The sequence below is a fragment of the Callospermophilus lateralis genome, chromosome 5 (assembly GCF_048772815.1).
Source record: "Callospermophilus lateralis isolate mCalLat2 chromosome 5, mCalLat2.hap1, whole genome shotgun sequence".
Taxonomy (NCBI): Eukaryota; Metazoa; Chordata; class Mammalia; order Rodentia; family Sciuridae; genus Callospermophilus; species Callospermophilus lateralis.
In genome coordinates, this window is record NC_135309.1 from 37,950,509 (window position 1) to 37,962,529 (window position 12,021).

Below are 12,021 nucleotides of genomic sequence, written 5' to 3' on the forward strand. Positions count from 1 at the left end.
CTATTTCCAAATAAGTTCACATTCACATGTATTGGGGGCTAGGATTTGGATATATCATTTAGGTGGAAATGATTCAACCCACCATTTTACAGACAAAGAGTGCAAGGCTCAAGGGGCCCTTCACTGAACTGAGGTCATAGAGCTGGTTCAGGGCAGAGGCCTGCCAATCCTTCCATCATGGACTTGGGCAAGAGGGATGCACATCTTCCTGCTTGAAGCCCGCCACTCCCTCAGCCTTTTACAGCTGGCTTCACAATGGGCGACATACACAAAGGAACTGGCCTCTTCTCTGGCCTCCTTATCTGCCTGCCGCCTGCTAGGATCTAACAAAAGATTACACTGTCTCCTTGGACCGTGGGAAGGAACTCGGCCAGGGGATCTGTGGGTATTTCAGATGAGACAGGGATCCGAACTACAGAGGGTGGTCTGCATCTCCAGGCTCCGAAGACTATGGGGCTTTTTGATCAAAGCCAGAAAGAAAGGGCGAGAGTTCAGAATTCTGGTGTTACAGAGAAAGGCCTCTGTCCTTTTTCTGACCAGGGGAGCCTGTGGCAGCCTCCTGGGGTTTGTGTTGATGAAGAACTCTGGTCCCCAAGCCAGAGGTGGCAGGAGAGACAGAATGCACACGGGAAGATGAGGACCCTGCTGAGATCACTGTGCTGCATATCCAGGGCCACCCTGACCACACAGGCCAGGACAGCTGAATTGCAGCCAGGAGACCCTGAGACAATGACAGCACAAGCTTACCACGGGTAGGGCCTCCCTGGAAGGCAGGGAGAACATGAGTCCCACTCTTTGCTGGCCTAGAGGTTTTGCCCTAGTGCCGATCATAATCCCCAAAGATACAACCCTGGAATGCCTTCGTTCCAAATGTTGAAATTCTCAAAGATCAAAATCCTAAAAGTCTAAAAATCCCTAAAGATCAAAATCCCTGAAGATCATAATCCCGAAAGATTGAAATCCCAAATGTTGAAATCCTAGAAGCCACAATTCTGAAAACCACAATTTCCAGGGATGGGCGTAGGGGCTCTATGAAGAGTAAAAAGCCAAATTTAGTAGAAGGAATTAGTGGTTTTGGGTTGTATGCAGGTTAGCGGCCAAAGTTTTCATTCATGTCTTACTTCTGCCCCTTCACATACAGTGCCATACTGTATGCCCTCCGTGGGAGAATATAAACAATTTGACAAACTCAGTCACTTTCTGATATAGTCCCTCCAGTGTTAGAAAACACATTAAATGGCGAACTTCTCTTGGTTAGGAATCTGACTATACAAGAAGAAAGTCTTGGGGCTGTGGTTGTGGCTCAGCACTTGCCTAGCATTTGTGAGATCCTGGGTTTGATTCTCAGCACCACATATAAGCAAATAAATAAATAAATGTCCATCAAAAACTAATAAAAATATTTTTAAAGAAAGTCTTCTCCTATTTACCACTAAATCCATAAAGTATTCTCCTATTTACCACTAAAACCATAGAAGAATTAATGCATGTTTCACTTTGGCTAGTGGATGGTGCTTTCAAAACTGTTCAAACATCTCACTAGTTCTTCACCCCCATGAACTTCCCATTTTATATATTTTGCAGACTACCCAAAACTTCATTTGTGGATTTGAATTTGTTTCCTCATTTAATTGTGATTTGTGACTTCTTAATGTTCTAATGTGTCTTTGTGATGTCTTTTTTCCCCCTCCTATTAAAATCTCAGATTCCCCAGTCACTGAGCTGCCACTGGGGACTCAGTAGCTTCTCCCTTCTAGAACCTCCAATCTTTGACCCCTTTGCTGATGCATGTAAGGGTGATGAATGGCTTCCTGCTGACTCTGAGGATTACATCCATATAAGAATTCAATAGAGAAATGGCAGGAAGACCCTTACTACTGCCCAAGGAATTCCTGATGATTATGATAAAAAAAAAAAAAACAACTAGTGAAGCCTTTAAAAAAAATTTATAGCTGTAGATGGACAGAATTTTTTTTTTTTTTTTTTTGGTATGTGGTGCTAAGAATTGAACCCAGTGCCTCGCACATGCTAGGCAAGTGCTGTGCCACTGAGCTACAGCTACAGCCCACTAGTGAAGCCTTTTAAGAAGAAATTTGCCACATGGAACAGTAATTGAGCACCTAGACTATGGAGAAGTAATTCAGCTGCCTGGTGACCAGAGCTAGAACATATGCCAGTTCCTGGTAGAGACTGGACTGGTTAAGGATAATTAGTGGGAAATTCATGGGTTTTAAGTGCTTGTGGCTCACTAAAGCTTAAGTGAGGATTTCCTTGCAGTGAATAGAATTTCTCTTCTGTCCCTTGTCACAAGTTTAAAAGCCTCACAGCTTTTCACTTGGACTAATGTTAACTCCTTCATGCAATAAGTTGAAAAGAGCCAAAAAAAAATATTTTTTTTCAGAGGTCCTAGGGTAGCTTTGGTTTAATCATAAAATCTCTCACTGGGCCCTCAGAGACTGAATTTTCCCACCATGAGATTCATCTTTGCAGAGGGGCCTCCCAACCTTGAGTTATTAGTTATCAGTTTGGTTTGAGTTTGGTTTCTGGAGCAGCTAAAGTAGAGTAGAAAATGCTGGACGACTTTGCTAGTAGGAGTGACAGTGACAGTGAGGACAAGCCTGAGATACATTACAAGGTTCCACTCTTTCCCAGGTATTATATATCCTCCTGTGCAAGGATTATTCTAACCCTGAAAACACCAGGGTTAGAGACTACACACCAAAATTCTCCATCATGATCTGTACAAATCTCCCCTGAAGACCACCCAGGCCTGATGGTAGGAATCTGAATTTGAGCTATGTGGATTGAGAATCAGCAAATCTGGCTTTATTCACGGCCCTCCTGATCTACAACAGCAAAACCGAAGACTGACATGATAATTTGAATAACCCAGGCAAAGCTTCCTGTTCCCCTCCTCTGCCTCCACCAAAAGAAATAAAAACAAAAATTCTGTTTTCATGAGATTATTTACTCCTCACTTCTGAAACAGAGCTCTGGCCACAGGGTTAATACCAAGTGGATGGTGTCTCCCATTGGTTCATTTCTGTTTCTCCATCTTTAAAATGGGACTTTTGACCATCTATGCCTTTATTCTAAGTTATCTCTAACACTTTCTTAGTTTCTCTGCCAATGCCTCTAATCAAACCAAGTCAGCTCATCTTGCTGGAATTGTTGACCAATGAACCTGACAGAGAAGACACAGGAAGGAAGATCCCAGGATCATCCACAGGGTACAACATCCCCAAACTCCAGATGACCCTCTTGGCCATGGATGTCTTGAGCAGTTACGACCAGGGAGATGAGATCAGGGTCAGACTTACAGAAGCCGGGAACTGGCGAGGAGTGAATGTCCACTTACCTGGGGGGCAGATGCACTCAGATGGAGCCTCCCGCACAGTCCGGAGCTTGACAAGTCCATCCAACTTCTGAACCAAGAAGGAAAGGGGAGAAAAAATAAGGATGAGTTTCAGAACAGAGACAGATAAAAGAGGAAAAATTATCAAAAGAAAAGTATCCAGATGATCTATAGTGGCCATGGCATTTTCCAGAGCATTTCTTGAAAGGTCATTAAATTCTAAACACAATTTTCAAATGAGAAGAAAAGCAAAAACAAACATTGAACAATTACTGAGTCCTTGAAAAGAAGGTTTCTGCTTTGTTACAAGTTCAAATACAATACCAAGAGCTAAAAGCAATAGAAATGGCTTCTCCAAAGTCAAGGAAAGTCAAGGTGACTGTCAGTCACACTAAGAAGGGAGAGAGGAACAGAGAGAGGCTTGGGTGGGTAAATCAACACTGGCCCTTGTAGCGGCTCTCTGGATGCCCAAGATCACCCCATCCTCCCAGGAAGCCCCCAGGCCCCCAGCTGCAGCCCCTCTCAGTCCACAGCCGTGACCTTGATGGCCCTCGTCTAATTTACCCTGAAGTTCCTTTCTTCTTTCCACTGGGGATCCTTGGCCTGAATAATTTGGCTCAGTACAACTCAACAAAAGTCTCTGCACATGCCCGGCCCTGTGCTAGACATGAGGAAGAAGGAAAGAATTACCACATAAGAGTCAAAGGCCACAGCTATGCTACAATATCACACAGGGACAGCTCCAGCATATTCAAGGTCTGACTTGACCCTGAGGGTGACTTTTCAGACCAAAATTAATAGTCCCTGCCTCATAAGGAGGGGATGCAAACTGAAAAAGAGGAATTTATCCCAAATCCCCAAATCTAGGTTTAGAGGAATGAAATGATTGGCCTGTCATCCTAAAACTAGGTGGGATCTGAGTTCTGACAAGGATACACCAAGTATTAACCTTTTTTCCTAGGAGGGAATATAAAACCCTAAAAGTGAAACAAAGTAACAAGTCTGTTCTTTTGAGTGTACAGTGTCCTTACTATTATCAGGATCTGTACTTCCGGTTAAACATACAGAAACATTTTTTCTTTTCCTTTTTACAGTGCTAGGAATCAAACCCAGGGCCTTATGCATTCTAAGAGCACGCTGTACCACTGAGCAACATCCCAGCCCCAAGAAGTAGTCAGGCTCCTGAAGCTTCCCCTAGGCTCATCTGTTTGCATGTTCTTGTAAAATCCAATTTTAGCAAAGAACCCTGCTAAGTCAGTTTGGCAAGAATCTCTTACCCTTGATATCTTATCACCTTGCGTACCTGATGAGGCTAATCACCCTCCGCCATCCTCCAGGTGATATCTGGTCATCCTGGCCTGTTTTCAGCAAGGATCCTATTAGGTCAGTTTAACTAGCATCTCCCTTATCCCTGAGATTTCCCCTTAAGTAACATTCTATCCACTGATTCCACCTTGCTCCTTAGCTAGAAATTCCCATTTGCCCATGCCATATTTAGAATTGAGCTTAATCTCTTTCCCACTGCAAAATTCCATTGCCATGGTCCCTGTACCTATTGCAATGGTCTTTGAATAAAAGTCTGCCTTACTGTGCTTTAAGTGGGATCATGAAATCATTTCTCCTTTTAACGTCATGCCTTGAATTCTCATAGAAGACAGGATTCCAGTCAATTCCCAGGTGCCTGTGGCTAGAACAGCCCAGGACCAGGAGTCTGAGGCTAAAAATGCAGGTAGTTCCAAATGCCTGAGCAAAGCACTTTGGAGATCCACACCCAGCACAACCCTCTAGCCTCCCTCTCATTGTACAAAGGTGGACAGGGCTGAGCTGAAACAGGAGGTTAAGGCTGACAAGCAGTAAAGGAACGCTGGTTATTGACACTGCACGGCAGTCAGAAGATGCAACTGTAGCACACTGTCACTGTGCTAACTTCATCCTTGCTACACTCCCTGGCCCTCCAAAACCCCAACTTGCCCAGTAATTGGATCCTCACTAGGCCTCCAGACACCAGCCTCTCATCTCCCACCTGGAACCTCCACTTACCACTCACTCCTGCTCCTACCTGGAGCCACCACTTAGCCCAGAGTGACCCTGTGAGCAGCTGGGGCTGGCTCTCGACCTCCAGAGGTCCTCCACAGTTATCATGACTCCCCTGGGACAGGTCACCTGTTCCACCACAGGGAGCAGCAGACATTCCTGGTTCCTCTCTCCACCAGGCTCAAAGCCCTGTGGGGGGCTGAGGTTTATGAATGAGGGTCTGGAAGCAGGATGGCCATTCCTGCCCTTGGAAGCCTCTGCAGAAACGGCAGGCTTGAGCAGGACCTTGGAACTCACTCTCCATCACATTTGCGGATGCTATAGCAGATTCCAAAATGTACTTAGGAGAAGAAACCAGCCCTCTAGTTCAAACTAGACAATTTGTTCAAGAAGTTCTCATCTGTCTCTAGCAATGCTAGACAGAAATGACTGCCTCCTTAATTTCCTGTTTCTAACAAAAGCACTTAATACTAAAAGCAATTAGCTTTAAACAAATGCTATCACAAGTGGGCCTCTCTCCTAAAGGGTAGGGGCTTAGTCACATACTGATAAGAAACACATGACTTTAGATTTACTTTCATCTTAAAATAAGGTGAGATGTGGAACCATAGATGGGAGAAGAAAAAATTACTGTGGAACTACTAGGTGGGACCAGAAATGGCTGGGATTGAGTTTTTGTTTTGTCATTTTTCTAAACTCTGCTAATACGTTTCTTTTCTAGATCAAAAGATGAAACTGCAAAGTTTTTTTTTTCTTCTAGTCTCCTCCCTTCCCCCACCTCCAGGCCCCTCCCTTTCTGTGGTTTGAAATGTTGCTACTATGAACTCAAGTGAAATGTTTGAATTAGAAACCCAAGCCCACAATCTTTACTTCATGCTCTTTTCTTTTTAATTCTAAGAAAATACTCTTGTGTGTCCAGGTTTGTAAAAATGATTTAAAAGCCTCAACTTTTTACATTCAATTATCTGGCAGCACCTCTAGCATCTGCAAACAATATGGTCCTGTTTTTACATATGCAAACAAGTCCTTCCTCTCAAAGTAAATAAAGGATGAGTTTCTGAGAAAAGACTTGAGAGGCACCACTTCCAGAAGCCCTGAGAAGGAGAACTGGAAGTTCAGGAGGAAGGGGCGGTAGACATTCAAAAAACTGAATCAAGGGAAAATCATGGTTTTCAAAACATGATCAGATGATAAATTTACTAATGATCTGCTGGGCCATTAAACTGGGATACTTTGCCACGTTTGATCCAATGGTTTTGACTGGGTGAAATACAGACTGACAGTGAAAAAAATAAGGGTTGAGCTGGAGGTGGTGGTATGGATCTATAGTATTAGCCACTAAAAACCTAGTGCTTGAGTCCAGGAAGCCCCGGAAGCCCCGGGCCATTCTGGGCAACATAGTGAGACGGGTTCAAAAACAAACAATGCTGGGCATGGTGGTGCACCCCTGTAATCCCAGCAGCTTGAGAGGCTGAGGAAGGAGGATCACGAATTCAAAGACAGCCTCAGCAACTTAGTGAGGCCCTAAGCAGCTTAGCAAAATCCTGTCTTTAAATGAAATATAAAAAATAATTGGGGGGGGGGTGCCTGGGGATGTGGCTCAAGCGGTAGCGTGCTTGCCTAGAATGGGTTTGACCCTCAGCACCACATACAAACAAAATAAAGATGTTGTGTCCACCAAAAGCTGAAAAATAAATTTAAATTCTCTCTCTCTCTTAAAAAAAAGAATTGGGGACGTGGCTTAGTGGTTGAGTGCCTCAGGTTCAATTCCTGGTACCAACCCCCACCCCAAAACAAAACAACAAAGGATGAACTGATTTATTTCTGTAAAATGCTGCAAATAAAGCTATAGGACATTCTTATTTTTTGGCTCAAAATTCCTACTCTGGGGGGCTGGGGTTGTGGCTCAGTGGTAGAGTGCTAACCTAGCATGTGTGCGGCACTGGGTTCGATTCTCAGCACTGTATATAAATAAATAAATAAGTTTTATCAACAACTAAAAAAATTTTTAAAAATTCCTACTCTGGGGAATATATTTCAAGGAAATAAAGCAAAAAGCAAAAAATGATATTTATGAAGAAATTGCACACAAAACAAATGGTCTAGAGAAGGTCAGGGAATCTGCTTGATGGAACTGTCATAAAATAGCATTATAAAGACTATGTAAAAAACATGTTTGTGATATGGTAAATAACACATCTACATCTATGGAAAAAGTCAGGCATTAAGGAGACAGCAATTACCAAAATGAAACCCAGTTGGATGTGCAATCATGGTGATATTCTTCTTTAAAAAGTTTATTCTAGCTGGGTGGGGTGCCCATGCCTTCAATCCCAGTGGCTCAGGGAGGCTGGGGCAGAAGAATTCCAAGTTCAAAGCCAGCCTCAGCAACTTAGTGAGGCCCAAAGCAACTTAGTAAGACTCTGTCTCAAAATAAAAAATATAAAAAGGGCTGAAGGTGTGGCTCGGTGGTTAAGTGTCCCTGGGTTCAATCACCAGTACCCACCCTCACCCAAAAAAGTTCATTGTAAAAAAAATTTTTTTTAAATCTTGGAAACACAGGGGTTGGGGTTGTGTCTCAGTGGTAGAAGCCTGCCTCACATGTGTGGGGCATTGGGTTCGATCCTCAGCACCACATAAAAAAATAAATAAATAAAATAAAGGTATGTGTCCATCTATAACTAAAAGATATATTAAAAAAAAAATCGTAGAAACACAGAACTGCCAAGTTGAATTGTTGAAATCTCCTGGTCAAGGGCAATATTTGAAATGGAGACAGACGATTCTGTCTCCTAAGGGACAGTCAGTGCCAGTATTGATCCTTTTAATACATACATGTCACAAATACCAGAGGAAAAATCAAACCCAAAGTTACATGTCCTCTACCCTCTTTCCACCCCTAAGGAAAGACTCATACATGCATCCTCACTGCTACCAGAAACCTAAGAGGGCAAGATTTCCTGACCTCTTTAAACATTCTTTTTTTATACCCCACCATGATAACAACAATAATGGTGAAAATAATAATAACAAGTATAACCAAAGCTGTATTATTAAGATTATTACTTATTATGTGGCAGTGGCATGTACCACACCAACAGCTGTTATCTCTTCTAAAATCATTCTCATAAAATTGGAACTATTATTATACCTATTTACACATGGGAAAATTGAGGTGTAGGGAAGTGTCAGGGCTGGACTTAATCCTGCTATTGATTGATTCCAATCACAAAGCAAGACAACTAGTTTGCTTACAAACAATTTTCATGTCTGCAAAGAACGTTTTAAAAGTTGACATCAAAAGCCAGGCTATCAAAGTTGTACAAGCAGAAATAAGGTTGGTGTTTTCAAAAAGTTAGGAGAGAGGAATTAAGTATAAGGGGTCACATGGAGGAGATTTGAGGGTGCTGGATCTGTTATTTGTGGTGTTGGGTGGTGGGTACAGAAGTATGCATCGTCAAAACCCACAGGCTGCACATGGTAAAGCATGAATGTCAATGGATTCCAGATAAAAACAAAAGTCAATCAGGATGCTGAAGAATCCCAAGATGGAATACAAGCTATGACAAATGACTCTAACTCTGATAAATTGTTCAGTAGTTCCACTTATCTGCCAGGGAAATGTGCCAAGATCCTCAGTGGATGCCTGAAACTGCAGATAGCATTGAACCTTTTATGTAGACTATGTTCATCCTACATATACATACGTATGGCAAAGTTTAATTTATAACTTAGGTGTAGGAAGCATGAAATTGACCAATTTATGTTATGTGCATCTATGACTATGTGCAATGAATCTCATTTTTATGTATAATGATGTACCAAAAACAAAAATTAGGCACAGAAGGAGATTAATAACCAATAATAAAACAGAAAAATTCTTGGGGCTGGGATTGTGGCTCAGCGGTAGAGCGCTCGCCTAGCATGGGCAGGACCCAGGTTCAATCCTCAGCACCACATAAAAATAAAGGCATCGTGTTGTGTCCATCTACACCTAAAAAATAAATATTAAAAAAAGAAAAATTCTAACAACATACTGTAATAAAACATATGCTAATGTGATCATTTTTGCTCTCAAAATATCTAGTTGCATTGTACATATCCTTCTTGTGATATGAGATGATATGGTTGGTGTCTATGTGGTAGGATAAAGAAAAGAGTTGTAAGCCTTGTAACATTGCATTAGGCTACTACTGACCTTTTGATAATACTTCATAAAGAGGATCATCTGCTTCAGATGATACTGGATCATTGAGTCATGATAATGTCAAGTGAGTAGTGTATAAAGTGTAGATACACCAATGTCTGACAAAGGGATGATTCACATCTCAGGACAGTCTAAAAGGGTGATGTGAGATTTTGTCACACTGCTCACAACAGTGTGCAATTTAAAACCAGATCATGGTTGGCCACAGATATCTCAAACCATAGTGAGAGAAAAAACTTCAGATAAGGGGAAACTATTTTTGTGATATAACCTCATTAAAGGTTATATGGGAGAAATGCAGTTGACCTAAAGTAAAGTTGCAAATCTTGGGGTTCTTTTGGGGGCAATACTGGGGATTGAACTCAGAGGCACTCGGCCATTGAGCCACATCCCCAGCCCTATTTTGTATTTTATTTGGAGACAGGGTCTCACTGGGTTGCTAAGCACCTCACTTTTGCTGAGGCTAGTTTTGAACTCAGCGATCCTCCTGCCTCAGCCTCCCTGAGCCACTGGAATTACAGGCATGCACCACAGCACCCGGCACAAATTATGGCTTGATTGAAAGCTTTAAGGCTGGAGACAAAAGGAATCATACATAAACACTACACTAGTAGGCACAGTTGTTTCTTATAAGTATACAGCTTAGCAATTTTGAGGGCATTTGGCATACACATTAGGGTTGAACAAGTAAGAAATAAACTAGGAATAGTAAAATCCAAGTTTATCACTGTCCAAGAAGGATGTTATAAATAAGAAAAGAAAGAAAGCAAAAATGTACCCTGAAGTGCTGAATCAGAGCCAGAGACTTCACCATTAGATCATGTGTATGTAAGGTGCACAGAAATATACAGAAGTGATTACAGCTATGTGCTTACAGAGGAGTTAATGCAAATGCATATCTACCCTACTGTGCCTGCAGAGGGTTTGTGAATAGAGACACCCTGGTAGTAATGACATACCCTACATCCAGATCTTGGTTTCTAAGTACTCTTCTCCAATAAATGGGATCAGGGCTTCTTAGAGAAAAGCCTTATTCTAGGGCCAGTGCAGGAGAAATACAAGATGAGCCTGGAGTATCTTACAGTGCCAGGAAATATGGAAGTGCTTTGTTAAAAAATAACAAAATTTAAAAATTTTTAAAAAGGAGGGCAGTATGTTAAAGAAATACAAGTACCAACCTGAAAGAGCTCAGAGTGGCGAGCACTGGAAAAACAAACAAAAATAAATAAATAATATAGTGCTGGATTATAACCCAAAGAACAAATTAAATATCCATGATTCTACACTGATATAAATGATTAAATAAGTGAGGAGAAGAGACAAAGCTTCTTACAGAAGCCCTCCAAATAACATAAGTAGATGCTTCCCCCTGTAGGGAGATGCAGTTAGATTCTCCCCTCTTTGAATACAGGCTGGATTTAAAATGTGACTCATTTCCAGAGTGTAGAGAAAGGAAAATAATTAATGTATAATGGAGAAATCTGGCGGTACTATGTGCTATGGTTTGGATTTGGAATGTCTCCCAAAGGCCCATGTGGTAAGGGGGATTGGTTGCCAGCTTGTATCGCTTTTGAGAAGTGGTGGAACCTTTGAGAGGTGGGCCCCCCCCCCCACCGTGGGAAGAAATTAGGTCATTGAGCTGGATGTTAAGGCGCATTCCTACCATCCCAGCAGCTCAGGAGGCTGAGGCAGGAGGATGGAAAGATCAAGTTATCCTCAGCAACTTAGCAAGGCCTTAAGCGATTTAGCAAAACACTGTCTCAAAATAAAACATAAAAAAGTGCCCCTGGGCTCAATCCCTGGTACCAAAACAAAAAAGAAAAAAAAAAAAAGGGGGGGAAGAGAGCAAAGAAATTAAGTCACTAGGGCATGCCATTGAAGGGGATTGGGGGCCCCTGGTTTCTTCTTCTCTCTTTGCCTCCCTGTGGCCATGAGGTGAGCAGCTTCCTCTGCCACATACTCCTGCCATGATATGCTGACTCCTTACAGGCCCAAAAGCAAAAGTGTGGGCCAGCATAAACCTTTCTTCTTATTAAGTTGATTATTTTGTTACAGTCACAGAAAAAGCTACCACACTACCTTAACCAAGTGATCAAGGTCATCAGGGATATGTTGACATCGATATGATGTCATACAAATGACAATCCACCTTGGTGATGTTCTTCCCCAATACTTACAACACAGTCTGTCTAATCATAAGAACACAAGACAACCCACATGGAGGGACATTCTACAAAATACCTGACCAATATGTCTCAGAACTGTCAATGTCATGAGAAACAGGGAAACACTGAGAAAAATGTCGTAGATTGGACAACGTTCAGGGGACATGACAACCAAACACTACATGGGATCCTGGATGGAATCCTGGAATAAAAAAAAGAGCATTAGAGGAAAGAATTGGTGAAATCTGATTAAAGTCTGT

At 42.0% G+C, this 12,021-nt stretch overlaps 1 protein-coding gene and 1 pseudogene across 1 annotated transcript in view; one reads left to right on the forward strand and one right to left on the reverse strand.

Annotated features, from left to right (window-relative positions):
• LOC143399965 (eukaryotic translation initiation factor 1 pseudogene) overlaps positions 1-2,234 on the forward strand; it is a 73,444-nt pseudogene extending 71,210 nt beyond the window's left edge.
• Positions 1-12,021, reverse strand: part of Col23a1 (collagen type XXIII alpha 1 chain) — a 358,601-nt gene that overhangs the window by 324,810 nt on the left and 21,770 nt on the right. The window contains exon 2 of the mRNA XM_076855794.2: positions 3,359-3,425. Coding sequence (XP_076711909.2) covers positions 3,359-3,425 — 67 coding nt within the window. The remainder of the gene's footprint in view (positions 1-3,358; positions 3,426-12,021) is intronic.